General features: G+C 43.5%; 1 protein-coding gene across 1 annotated transcript in view; it reads right to left on the bottom strand.

Annotated features, from left to right (window-relative positions):
* Positions 1-6,282, bottom strand: part of LOC112985810 (coiled-coil domain-containing protein 112) — a 49,596-nt gene extending 43,314 nt beyond the window's left edge. Inside the window, 4 exon segments of the mRNA XM_064500773.1 lie at positions 1,098-1,187; positions 2,957-3,078; positions 4,745-4,866; positions 6,137-6,282. Of these exon segments, the coding sequence (XP_064356843.1) occupies positions 1,098-1,187; positions 2,957-3,078; positions 4,745-4,866; positions 6,137-6,190 (388 nt within the window). The 5' untranslated portion in view covers positions 6,191-6,282.
* Positions 6,283-14,670: the final 8,388 nt, after the last annotated feature.

Below are 14,670 nucleotides of genomic sequence, written 5' to 3'. Positions count from 1 at the left end.
AGCCTTACCCTAAAGTAAAGGGTTTCCACCTTTGTTTTTTGCAACAATGCAATTACAGTGACTTAAGAAGCCCATTCGAATCTTTGGCTTACACCAGGTTGTACCAAGCCAGTTTAACCTACAGCTCCCTACTTTCAGTGAAGCTGGGCCTGCAACAAAACATCAAAGTTAGATTCTGTATACAGTGCTGTCAGCATGCTTCAGTCCCAGTTTGGGAAAGTCCAGTAAAACAGCTGTCTAGAGAAGGCCTATTTTGCAATTGTACAAAACTGGTTTAGCATCTGAATGGTTTAAACCAGCACAACTTCCCCATGGACACAAATTGAACACACAAGTTTAACTAACTTGGCTTTAAAACAAAAAGCAAACAAATCAAAAAAGCCAAATTGATACCACTGTATAATCTAAAACTCTTAGTTCAGTTTTCCTGTCTTGTTAGTTCTTGGTATCCTGCTGACACTTCAAGAAAGAAGACAATGTGGGTTTTTTTATAGTATAGGCACTGAATAAATGAAATTAGATGCGTTATATGTAGCATTGTAAAGCCCTCAGCTAGCAGAACTTCAGTGTGAGCTCCATACATAATAGTGGAGCACTGCAGGAGAATGGTTCTTTCAATGCTCATTTCCCAAGAGTTTTAAGACATTTAACTGAACAAGCTGTTTAAGCATTTTCTACAGAATATTTCAACTTGCACTTCAAGCCATCTAGATGGCTAGAAATTAATTCCCTGTAGACTCTGCTCTGTGACCTCTTATGAGATGACAAGGGAGCTATACCTACACTGCATTAAAATACTAGTTTTATTTTACATAGGAGAAAGACTGGCATTTAGAAAACACTCGACTCTCAACTGCCTGAAGAAACAAACCCACACCAGCTCCAGGACAGAATAAAGTGCTCTACTTCCACAGAGAAGTGCAAGAGCCTTCATCCTTTCTTACACTCCTCCCTTATTACATCCTCCTTCCCAGATTCCTAGAAAAGCAGGTGGACTGGAGAAGGAGAATCCTGAGTGTGCAGGAGAAGCACAAGCACAGTTTCAAAGAAAATTGTCTTTAAAGGAAAATGTTCGTAAATCTGCCAACAAGACTTACATTCTGGTGTAGGCTTCACATCTTTTAATTGTCGCTGAAGTCTCTTCACATTATTATGTATTTTTGATAGCTTCAGTAGGATTTTAGTTTCTGTTAAAGAAAATAAGATGCTAGCTGATAGTCCTAAACATTTCTTTGTGCATTAAATTCAATAAAAGAATGAGCGCAATCAAGTGTCCAAAATAAATTGGGGATTTCATCTAAGCAGGATTACAAATTCTGTTTGACCTTATGAAACTGCTGCAATACTAAGTACTTTAATGCAACGTTTATCTCCCGGCACAGGGTCAACAGAGATTTAAACTGTAATAGCTCATACTTCTAAAGAGGTCAACAGGAGAGTGATATCTAGGTTAATTTAGTTTTCTTAAACCTTTTTACCAGGTAACTGGAGTTTGGAGGACAGTATTGCCTGTGCAGAAGACAGCTCCTCCAGAATTTTGAGGGGACTCTGACTTAGGCTTCAAACACTCAACAGGGGAGAGAAAAAACTTGGTAAGCACATGTGAATTTACTGTTTCAACTACATTTGCATATTTGTTGTGTTCATTAAAGCAGAATCCATGTCTTCTGGAGCTCCAAGGAACTGCACACACTTGTTTACTTTGTCACCACTTGCCTCCTCAAGAATCTATACATACAAAAGTGACGAAGTCCTGGATGTACCTAAGCTGCTGAAGAGCCTGGGGACTGCATCTCCTTTCCTAAAAAGATTGTTTTCAAGGAATGGATAATAGAGAGTCTAGAGCTAAATGTAACAGAGTACAGCTAAGACCTGACCCTACTAATTACTGCTGAGACCACGGAAACATTAAGAGTACATAAATCACGCTCAGAGACCTGAACATAGCAGCATAGTAATTAACAAGCATGGAGGTCCTAGTATACACCCTCAAAGGTCCTACTCTAACACTCTTTCACATCTTATATCTAGTGACTTATACCTCTCATCTTTGTCCTCTCTGTCACTTTGTAACAGTGTTGCCATCCCTACTTCCATACTCCTTCCTTATGCCTGGAAAGTTTTCTGAACTTCTTAGCTCAGTCATCCCTTGGAAATATTTACATGTCATAAGGCTTGTAAGATGCAGAGGATATGATAGAGATCCTCAATTAAAAAAAAAAACAAAACCCTGCACACATTAAAACACATACAAATTTGTAAGGTAAGTGTATTTTTAGTTGTTTCTCCAGGTCTTTCCCGTTCTTCAACCTATTCTGTTTTATCGTCTGTATCAGAAGGCACAGCACGATTTATTTGAATGCTCTTGAAAGAATTAAGGGACAGTGACTAGGGAATCACTTTTTTTCCCTTAAGGATTTAATTAGTTCTGAAGTGGAATAGATACTATAGGAAACTATGCATACCAGCTCGAAATACCATTTAGACTATGAATGTCCATTATCCAAGAAGCTGAGAAAACGTGACCAGGAGACTTCAGTGTTTAAAAACCTATCTATATTCAGCAATCAGTGTAGAAAAACTTATTTTGTGAGAAGGATATATTTATTGTACCTTAGGTAGACTACATTAGATTTTGCTACAGACATATGAAATTGCTTCTAAGTTTCCAAAATAGTAACTTTCCACTGAAGTTTTATAAAGGTAGTATCTGCTACACTCAAGATTAAAAAGAAACAGTTAATAACACAGAAGACCCAAGATATTTGTGTGTCTTAATTTTGCAAGTGAATTGTGGAAATCTCCTTTATAAGCAGTACCTATACTGAAATTCCGCACTTCTATCAGATTTTACCTCCCAGCTGTACTAATCCCTCTCTACACTACACATTAATAAACCAGTTAAGCAAATAACTGCAGAGGGAAAAAAAGCACAAAGAGAATAAAAACCACTTACTTTCAGTCTTCCTACTGACAGTCATTTTATGTTCCAGTTCTTCTAGCATACTATATTCTACTCTGAAGTCACTCTTCCTGCTGTAAAGATGTCCATTTTTGTCTTTTTCTATAGTTGCGAGCCTGGAAAAAAGTTGCAGCACTGAGAAAGATGCAAACACTTAGCATAGCCCCCAGATTTCTCCAGCTTAGCATTCAGTTGATGCTGTGTCAGCAGGACCCTCTTAGATTCTGAATTATCTTCCTGACAGGCAGTGGTTCACACACTGAAAGAGCCTAAAATCTTATCTGTATGCTTATTATGAGAGAACTTTTCAAGAATTTCCATAGAAAGCACATAGAAAGGAGACAGGCTGTATTAATGTAGTTGCATACATAGATGGAGCCCCAGCACAGACAAATGAGTATGGTTAGTGTTACACTCCCGGTACTACTTCAACAGAAGAGTCAAATGCAAGTTCGTTAGTGTTAATTTAAGATACCGCAACTGCTACCTTTGCTACTGACAATCCTTTATGTATAATACAGAGATCTATAGGTGACTTTTGCTTCTTTACGAAGGTCAGAGGCTTTAAAATTTGACTCAGAGTAAGATTTGCTTGGCCTTGCACAAGGCAGCATAATAGGCGTTGACTTACAGGAGAGCAGGCGGAAGAGGGCCGTAGATGCTGCAGTTTTGAGCATATCTGTGTAATCCAGGGCTGCCCTGTTAGAGATCATGGCAGTAGGACACAGGCGCCACATGGTACAGGGAGACCAGGTAGGATTCCCAGTGTTAAGCAGCATTGCTGACAACCTAAGAAACCCTTTGCAGCAATAGCACGGGTTCTGCAGCAGACTATTGCTGCTTTAATGTTCAAACCACTACATGATGCAGAGATGCCTTCATACCCCAAGTTTAAATATTCTGCTGTCCCATGGAATTCCCTGCCCAGAACTGAGTACCAAATCTCACCCAAGACACTGGAAGCCTTAAGAGCACAACAATTACAGAAGGACAAGCTGCCGTGGTCAAACTGCTACCTGTATCCACACTGCCTAGTTTAAAGCTACTAAGGATTCTCTACATTACCCAGCGGCCACATTTGAGCCATAACCCAGGCTCCACAATAACCAAGTAGGAGCTGATTGGATCAGACAGTGTAAAATGCTGCTGTGAGAGCTAAGTGTCCCAGTTCATTCAGGATTCATAACTACAAACCTTCCCTTAAGCCTGGTGGCTAAGTCAGCTCTTTCTCATCCACGTGGGAAGAAACTCCTCTGTCCTTCAAATCAATAGCTTAGTTATTACAGCACTTGCTCAAGATGTGGGGAAACACATTCAAATCATTTCTGTGCCTGAGCTGATTTGAACCCACATTAACCAAGCTCTAGATATTCTAGGTGAAATGATCTCAGTCTTCTCCGTGAAAGTTGTTGTAATACTACTGCAATTTATCTTTTGTTGATCTAAATCTTAAGGGTTTAAGGTCCTTAGAAAGGTTAAGCACAGCTGAGCAGGAAAACTGAAAACTCAATTATGTCACAAGCACCTTCACTTTTGTGCATCTACTTGAGCAATAGCAAAGACTGATCAACTCCAGATGTTGGTGGTTTGAACAACAGGCCATTTTAGAACTCCGAAGCCTATTCTGAACTAGTATCATGACCACAATACTCCATCTGGACTCCAGAAAATGAAATCTTAACATAGTCTGAAAGCTTCATTACTATGAATTCTTACCTTTAACCTTGAGTTATCTCTAGAACAGCATGAAAAATATACTTATAAGGAAGTGTTCCAACTTACTGGGTTTTTAGTTTTTCTGCTGTTCTTATAAATTCAACCTTCTTAGCTTGTTCAGCTTTCACCTTCCAATTCTGAAACTGAAATTGTCGACCAGCACCTGCAGTACTGAAACAGCTGTCGTTCTGTACATAACAAAATAAAATATTATTCAAAATTAAACAAAAAAAATCAGCTTGTGTTTTTATATATTCATTGGTTATTTTTGAGCAGTCAACAATATAGCGTAGAGATAACTAGTAATAGCATTACTTCAGGCGTATGGTGGCATAATTCAAATATTTTTAAGTCGCACAGGTATAAAACTTGACTGATGAGATGGTGACCTGATGACTGTATATAAAACATATTTTTCAACAAAGAAATGGAAAAATGCAGCATCAGGTTGCTTTAACAGAGGTTGCTCATCACAGTATAATACTAAATCAAGCCCAGATATCTTGCTCTTATGGCAATTAGTATCTAAAGATTAAGAGGAAACCAAGTTCCTGACTATAAGCGCGTAATCTACACTAGGCAGATTACCCCCTATTTCATCATGTTCAAGGAAAGGACCGGCTTATCTCCCCAAATCCTGCAACCTGAAGCTTAAAATCCCTTCCATATGATTTGCTATTGTTATTCATCCATCAATTAATCCTAGGATTACTAATGAGCAAGGACTGTAGAACTGCATGTTCGATTTATGAGGCCAGTATTTCGAGATCATCTTGGCAAATCGGCACTGCTTCCCTCTGTCCTACAGGTTCCTCTGCGCGCTTATGCCTTTACCTTGCACAAGACCGAAACTTGGCAGCGAGCAACGCTTTATTAGCTTGCGTTGGCCCAGCACCTCGCGGCCTGGGTTGGCGCTCGGTCACCGCTCCGACGCAAAGCACCATCACAGTGAGTAACGCCGAGGGACGAGGGGACGGAGAGGTGAGCGACCCCAGCGCGGCAGGAGGGTCACGGACGCAGCCTCGGAAGCCCGGAGCACGCGGGCAGGAGGTGAGGACTCGCTTGCGACCCAGCATCAGCCTCCTCGCTCGCCTTCACCGAGCGCCCCTCTCCCGCCACCAGCACGCGCTTCACTCGGGCCGGGAGCTTTCCGAGGGGGAGACCCCTCCCGCACCAGGCTGCCCGGAGACCCGGCACCGCTGGGCGCTGCGACAGCGCGCTGCGGCAGCCACCACAAGCCCCGCGAGACCCGGGCGGGCTCCCCAACGCCGGTGACCGGCGCGGGGCGGCGACACCCCGCCGCTGCCCGAGCGCCCCGCGCCGCGGCCTGCCGCCGCACCCCCGCCCGCCTCGCTGCGCGCCGGCCCCGGCCGCCGCCCCGGACCCGCAGAGAGGGGCCCCCCCCGCGGCGGCGCCACCCGCAGACACCCCGCTCCCCCGCCGCGGCCGGGCCGTTACCTGTTGCTGCCCGGCGGCCGCCGCCGCCGCAACGGCGGTTGCCAGGGCAGCCATGTTGGCCGCCGCCAACGGTCCCCGCCCCGCCGCGGCAGCGCCGCGCTCCCGGCCCGCCCGGGGCGTCCGGCGCTGCCCTGCGGGATTTCTCCCTTTCCCCTCCTTTTTTTTTTTTTTTTTTTTTTTTTTTTTTGTGGTGATATTAGGTTTGTCTGGATCAGCCTTGCGGCCCTGAGGGTGCCCCACACTGTATTTCTGTCAGCCCTTCAGCTCTGTCTGCACTAATATATCCGGGAATATTCCCCCCGAGGCGGCAAGGCACCAGCGCCCAGGGGGGCAGCGGTCACGCCGGTGCTCCGCAGCACGGCTGCCCCCAGGGTCACTGCTCCTTAGAGACCCCCTTCTGCAGAGAGAGACCCTTCCTCGCAGGTGTCCCGGCGCGGGCTGCCAGGCTCCGCAGGGCGGCAGCGGCGGGAGCGGGTCCCTTCGCGGGCCGCCCCACGGCTTGGGCTCGGCAGCGGTTTGGGAAGCGTTTCCCTGGGATAACTGCCGCCTCTCCCCGAGCGCTTGCGGCGCGGGAGGCAAGCGGTACCCCCTTTGCGGAGCTCCCCCCTTCCCACCTCTAGTCCAAATGCTGTTGGGGAAATTTTTCCCTGGCTCCGTTTACGCCAGGTTCAGCCTCTGGAGGCCTCCAGCTGCCCCAGGGGCACCAAGAAAAGAGGTGTTTCATGCTCCCTTTCACGTGTGAGGGCACCAGGAGCTGCTCCAGGCAGTCTCCTTTTGGTGCCTCGGTCCCGGTGGCCGGGTGAAAAGCGGGTATTTTAAGCTTCCTCTCGGAGGTCTCATTTACAGTCAGAAACATCGAGCCATTACATGCCTGTCTCCAGCTCCATGACTGTCATTAATTTATAGGCTGGATCCAATGCCCAATGAAATCAATGAAAAGACCCCAAATAACTCAAAATTTGGTTCAGAAGCCATCTGTTCTGTATAGCTCCAGAACAGGTCGTCTTCTCAGTGCAAGTATCGCCAATGTTTCTAGCACTTTGTGGGAAGCAACATAACATTATGGAGGACTAACTGGTTCAGCAACAACCCTGCTAGCTCAATAGGGAACAGCACTCCACTGAAACATTTCAAGAGATCTTGAGCAGTAGGACACCTTCTTAGCTCAAAGCCTTTCATGATTTGAAGAGGAATCTAAGCTGGGAAAAAGAGTCCTGGAACAGGGTCCTGAAATCATGGAATTTCAAAAGAAAGAAAGTGGGGTTTATGCGCACAGGATCCTTGCTGCGTTGTCTAAAGCAGATGGTGACTGTTAGACATTTAACCACCCTGTGTTTCTGGATGGGAAAGGTGTACTTCAGGGTGCCATAATGCTGAAAGTCTTGGAGATATTTACTCAGGGTGAGGAACTTCAGAAGAAGACAGCAGCCTAGGCAGCCCCACAACTCTTCTCTGAGAGTTGCTATTTAACTCTCCCTGGATTTGTGTGAAGACCCAAAGCCAGAGACAGTGTCACAAACCACATGCTGGTGTCCCATCATAGCAACTTGCTGAACATCCAGTGCACAGAGCTGGCTTGAGCTATAGGTTATTTAGAAATCTTGTATATGGAGAACAATAAAATGTATAACAGCAAGTGATCGTTGCAGTGTAATGCTATATCCCACTTTTCCCTAAGTGGCTGGTTTTAACTGGAAGGAAGCACATACTGTTGTAATTTGACTGACTGGCCATCTTTGTATATGACTAAACTTTTTTTTCCTCTCTCTCTCAACTCATGGGGCATGTTTGCTATTGGCTAAGGTTCTGTTTATGTCTGGATTTGAGGTTTTGTACTGATTACTTCCTTCATGAAGACCAGAGCATGTCCTTATTATCCTGACAGAAGAATAAAGAGTTTCACATTTTTCAGTACATTTTTGGAACTCTCAAGATCTTGTTTTTCACTCACATATACCAATCAAACTTTTAATGAGTTGCCAATTAACATTTCTGCAGAATAGAAATAATCTATTCATTTAGTGGCTTTGCTAGCTAAAGAGATTTCATGAACTGGTGTTTTCCCAGCTGCAAAACACAAAAACATTCACAGATGCTAACCAAATGGCCTATGCTGAAGACATTTTATTGCCTAATTGATGTTTTTAAGAGCACTTTTCTGCTATATTTTTCCTTTTTATTTTTTATGACTGCGCTTACATTTGATTTCTTTGTATTTGCTGAATAGAAATTAACAAGTAAAGGAGAACATTTCAAAACCTGAAAATAGTCATCAGCATAAATTAAGGAGGATTGTTCTCACAGATTACTACCTGCAGTGGCTTGAAATAGTATTCTTTCCACAGCAATGTTTCCTAATCATCTTTATCTTTGTCCCACAATACTCAGATGTAAGAGAAAAAGTGTATCCTCTAGAACTTTTTTGTATTTGTAGAACTTTTTTGTATTTGCTTTTCTTTGGTGACTATCAACCCTTTCAAGGTTTCTGTTACTATGGTAAGCAAACTCAGTTGCTCAGGGATTGTGCTACATTAAGTGTGAGTTTTCAGCAAGCGGGTTTTGTCAGGATGGCTCCACTCATAACCTAATTCAGATACTCTTTGTTCAGTAGTTCACCAATTTCCGGGTGGTGAATTCTTACATTACTGTTTGCTACGCATATTACCCATGAGTTCCTCAGAATCCTGAGGACTTTGTCGGAGATGCCCTAGAAATCATGTTCAGAGAGATTTCAGGTGTCTGAGCTTGGCTAGCTCTGGCTCTGAGCACTGGAGGGGCCAGGCATCAAGCTGTGAAGCTGGCATAAAGGTGAACCCTGGCTTTTGACTGAGTGGGACCTCACTTCATTCCTCTATGCGGCAGGACTCATCTAAGCCAGAATATCCCACATATGCTTAGTGGCCTCTGTGTGCTGTTTGTAAACTGATAATCTAGATCCAGAGGAAACCAGATAAGCTAATTACATGGGGCTAAATGCTGCCCTCTTCCTCATTCTGTATTTCTCAGCTCAGTTTGGGGATGGAAGGGCTCTAGCAAGTCCCTGCATTCTGTGATAGCTTTGCCTGAGCAAACATTTCAAGATTTTGTCTTCAGTGGCATAAATATAAAGCCATATTTTCTGAGAAGGTGAAAACTAGTTTCATTTACTGCCCTTCATTCCATTTAGCAGGAATAATACATGGAAGGAATGGTACAATTTCACTTTCTTTCTTAACTCTGAGTGGATTGCAGGACCTGAGACGGAGAAGAGGATTTGCCTAGTAGAAGATATTTAGGCCAAAATGTTCAGATGTGGAGTGCTTCTATTTTGTTGCTCCTAGCATGAGATGTCTTGCCTGTCTTGCCTGCTATTTCAAGAGTGGTTAAGTATTTGTTTCTCCTGCTTAAATCTGGAAAAGGTGCATGTGCTAAGCACTTAAAAAGAACTTTGGGCTGGCCTTAAACATGCTAGAGGGATCAGCTCTGGGCACAGCACTCTCTCTGTCTCCCCCAAATCTTGGCTGTGCACAGTTCAACTGGATAGCAAGATCTGGTCAAGGGGTGTTAAGAACAATCAAGAACGGGTCAGGTGGGACAGGTAAAATGAGGTAAAAATCTAGTAAAAAGGGATAGAATATAAAATTACTTCAAAAGTGGACAATCTTTCTAGTAAACACACAGCAGTTAAACAGTATTGAAAACCATAGCTTCCTATCAGCAGGTAATGCATTATGTTTGGCCTAGAACAAGACTCATGACATTACGAGCCTGTCTGGTTAGTCTGTCCAGTCCAGAGTGTCTGTCACAGATGCAATTGCAGTAGAGATTGAAGCATAAGTGTAAACAGGGCTTCCATAGCCGCCAGTGCTTTATTGCTGTTATTTGGTTCGTCTGTATACACAGGAATGGAAAAAGAGCTCCCTTCCCTTAGTATACACAGTCTTACAATACTTCCCATCTCAGCAGAAAAGACCACATCTTGAGATTTTTTACATAGTTTCTCTTGGGGCAAAATCCTATTGAAACATGGGTAAGTAGTTCAGAATTTGGCCATACAACATCCTGTTTATAGAAAGTGTTTACATTGCTCTGACTGCTGTGGATGGCAATGACATCTACTCCTGCATACAAAAATGTCTGCAATGAGAATGAGCACACTGTCAATCCTGCAGTTGTACGGGGAAGACATTTGGCATTAGCTTAGGATTTCAGGGAACTGGGTACAGTTCCTTGCTTTGCCACACTTTTCCTGTGTGAGCTTGAGCAGACAATTTAGTTCTGAGGAAAAAGGCAATCATAACCCTGGCTACCTTGCCAGGAGAGGGTTGAAAGAATAACCACTTTAAAAGATAGAGATATCTTGGTCTGGATTTGACCTGAGAAAGGCTGGAATCCATTCTGTCACACACAGGCACCATTTCACCTTCAGTTACCTCTTCTGGTGACAGCTTTGGTATCACTAGTTATACCAGGCTGTTCAGCTAATGGTGTCCTGAGGCTTGCAAGTATATGAGATGACTTTTAGCTTTGCTTGTTGCAGCACAAGAATGGCTGCTTGAGCACCACGGTGGTGAGGAATGACACAGGAGTACACCAAGAAAAAAAATAATGCTGTTAAAACTGAAAGAAATTGGGTATACATACAACCAAAAATCTCAAGCAACCAAACAAAAATTGTCAACCTGGAAGATGCAATGTTAGCAATCAAAGCATTGATCATGGCCACCTTTCTTTATGGAAGAGGCCTCATCTGTCACAGTATTTTTTCAGCAATACCACCCATTTTCCTGAAATCCTGAAAGCAAAATAAAGAAAAAGGATTGCATAGTAACATTATATTCCTATCCATGAGAGCCCTAAGGAAACCACCTATTTTACTAGGCAGCATTAGCATCTTCTCACTGGATGTGGAGCCTCTGAAAAGAGACTTCCCTGAACAGATGTTTCTCTCCCAGTGAACTCAGAGCGCGTTTTTTTGTTGGTGCGTCATCTCTGGGTCCTGGACAAGAATCCCTTAGGGCAGTTGTAAAGCAGCAAGCAGAAAGGACAGCCAGTGCTAGAGAAGCAAACTGAAAGTAATTTAAAAGAGAACAGTACTGACCAGGAGGAATCAAAGTCTTTAGCTCTATGGGAACAACTATCCACAAGTGAAAGCATTCATAAAATTGTCTAGATATCCTTGGACTATCAAAGCATCTGGTTGCTGCTAAGATAAGCTTTTGTTGTATTTTTCTTTCTAAAAGCAAAGTCTCCATTGCAGTATAGTGTAGTAGCACAGCCTCTGACCCACAGATCAGAATAAACCTACTCAAGGCATCAGCCAGACTATGAAAAAATTGTAAACAGGTGCAAAAAAGCTATTACACAGATGATATGTGCTTACCTGGAGGTGCTCTGATAATGCACTCCAGGAGAGGATAAGCAGAGTAGCAGGGGCACCTGATGAGTACAACACAGTAGGTGTGGTAATGCAGCTGTGGCTGGGGAGGGCTCAGTTCTGCGTTGTAAGAGCAAGCTGCTATCAGGCTGAATGGAGGGAAGAAGTCTTGCATTTCATCTCTCTAGCTTTTGTCCACCAGATGTCATCTGAGAAGCACCTGATAGCTACTAACAGTGTGGCCTTTCCTTATATTTTTTCCTTCTAGAAACCAGCAACAAGCTCTTACTGTGTACATGTAACATAATTAAAGATATTGATAGAGGAGATTGAAAAATTCTGACTGTAAGGAAGTTTGGCAGGAGGCAGCGTAAAGATTTTCTGGTATAAAATGCACACAGCTTCTATGCCCTGTCTGTAGCTCCCTTCCCCTTACCACCACTGTCAAAACATGCACACTCACATGCAGACATTTGTTAGTCAGTTGACTGTATTTACAAAGCAACTGCTGTCTTGGTATGCAGTACCGGTCTTAACTGCTGCATGACACCTCCAAAGCTTTTGACCAGCTCTGGAGGCTCCCCATCGCATTGCCAGGGTCGCATACACATTGGAGCAATAACGGCAGTGTGCTTTTGGCGGAAGAACCAGTTGCATGCTGCTTTCTGTATAGAAAACTGCAGACTTTCCCACTGCATGATACTAGGGAAAAAAACCCAAAGGGCTTCTAGAATAATGACGTAATATGTCTAGCAGACTGAAAATGAGGAACGACTGCAGTCAGCAGTTGAAAGAGAAAGGCGAAGTGGATTTTGCCTTACTCTTTCAGTTTGCTTGTCATGCTGACCCTGGTGGCCCCTGAGTACTCAGTAGGAGCCTTCCATAGGCCCACGAGTCTGAGAACAAAAAGAGGTATTTGTTACTTAGGATTGCTGAAGCTCAGCGAGCACGTTTCTTACATGGAATTTAAATGTACTAGTTCCATATGACGGATCCTATCGCAAAAGACGTTTTGCACAAATTAAGGCTGTTAGTCTCTCCCTCAAAGAGCTCAATAAGGATACTCTAGAGCTCAATAAGGATACTATCTCACTCCAGTATCCACCGCAGACCAGCCTGTACCCGGCCCTTCAGCTCTCTGTATTGCTCTTTGCAGGAAGACCTGACCTGGCCCCATCCCAGCACTGTTAGCTCCCCTTCATCTGATGGGGGCAGGAACCCTCACCACCTGTCCCAGAGCGCCAGCAGCCTGGCAGCCAAGGCACACCAAGGTTTGTTGCTCTGTAGCTTCTGCTTAATTCTACCGTCCCCCAGTATCTCGTCCAGTGCCTAACTCGTCCCAGAAGCCAATGAGCTCTAGACTCTAGACTGTCACCAGCTATGCTTTAGGTAGAAAGGACTTTGCTCCGTGGTTCATGTGATGGCAAGCAACAGTAGCTTGGCTTTTCATGTTTCATTCTGTGTAGAAGGCCTCTTCAAAGAAATTAAAATCACAGGATATAGAAAGAGGGCTGGAGATAGCAGGTTAGTTTTAGTAAGTGTTTCCAGGAAAATGTAGATGGTATTGAAAATAAATCTGTCTTCATGTTGTCCTCAGAAATATCTGCTCATCTAAACTACCATTTCTTTTCCTTTCTGTGAAGAACAGACTATATCTTTCAAGAAAATAAACCTTTATAGGGATTCAGTCTGTAATCTAGATTTCACACTACAAGTGAAGGGGAAGGTCAAAAGGGAAATGAAAAACTGAACGAATGCACTTGACAAATCCAGGGGTCCCAAATGAACCAGAGCTCTTCATTTCAGTGTCCTTCACTCTCTCCTGACTTATAACCGTGTAAATGACAACAGAATCTCACTCCTTAATATTTCATCCTATTCCCTCCTTTTTCTCTCTGATTCTTTCCTTCCTTTTCCCATTCTCTAGAATTTCGTCATGTATTTTCACATCATCTCCCAATTCCTGGCTCTTCTGTAATTCTCCCCTCATTCCCCTCTCTCTGCTGTTATAAAAGGAAGAAGAAAACGTTTGCTAGTAACTGCACTTGAAACAAACAGAAAGGGATAGCAGGCATGCCAGTAAAACACAGACATTTCCTAACGTGTTACTTAAGCCTCAAAGGTTTTCTGAAAATCCTTCTGAGTGTGATGAAGGCGATAGTTCCAAATCCTGTGCACAAAAACGTTACATTATGGAAATCTTCCATCTTAGGTCTGGCAAGCAGAGGACAGAAATGTGCTTAGGCAAAATTACAGACAGTTTTAAGCTTGGCCAAACCTCAACATGGCAATAAATTGGATGCTCTCCCTGGTACACATTTGTATATTCAATCAACAACCTTAGCAGCTGCTTGTATTCGAAACTGGCACACTGCATAGGTCACACTACTGACAGCACCAGTCATGCTGGGCCTTCAGGACCTTACTCAGCAGCTGTCTCTGCCACTTTGTTTTTATCGTGACTTCTTAATTTATCAGCTCCTATGCTGTAACTAGTTATTAATGCAGCCAAATGCAATGCATTTTCTTATGCATCGCTTCCCTTTTGATGATCTTTTCTGTAGCTTCGGTGAAAAGCTGGCTGACCAGTTTGGGCTGCTTGGGTTTTTCCTCCTTCTGTCACATAAAGGGCAAGACACTACCAGCTCAAGCCATTGTCAGCAGCCCTCCAAAAAAAACCCAGTAAGTCAGAGGCAGATAAATGAGAATGCATTAGCAACCTAATGAAGGTTTTCTAGGGAAGTGCGCCCTGCAGAGAGAGGCTCCGAAGGTCAGGAGGAAAATGTCTGGCTGGCAAAAGCTGACCTATACCAGGAGGGAGTGCAAGGATATTTGTACAGAAAAGCAAAATCACCCTCTGTAAATAAAGAGATTCACTTGGTCTGTCAGAAATGTATGGCCTGACATTGCCACAACTGAAAGTGTTCAAGATTTCATCTGAACTGATTTCTGTACTGATTTCATAATGGGCCAAATAAAGCTCTGAATTTTTATAATGTCTTTTATTTTTCTCAGTTGTATTCCCTACAGCTTGCTGCGGTGGCAGTTAAGTGATTAAATTAGTAGAGACCAGAATTAAAAAGTTGCATTTTTAAGTGTTCTATGTCCACAATTTTTATTGTCAGTTAAAGTGAATCCTCATGCTTAGGCAGCTAACCGAGCATGTGTGTGACCTGGG

Source organism: Dromaius novaehollandiae, chromosome W, assembly GCF_036370855.1.
Source record: "Dromaius novaehollandiae isolate bDroNov1 chromosome W, bDroNov1.hap1, whole genome shotgun sequence".
In the NCBI taxonomy this organism is placed as follows: domain Eukaryota; kingdom Metazoa; phylum Chordata; class Aves; order Casuariiformes; family Dromaiidae; genus Dromaius; species Dromaius novaehollandiae.
This window is presented reverse-complemented; position numbering and strand designations above follow the sequence as displayed.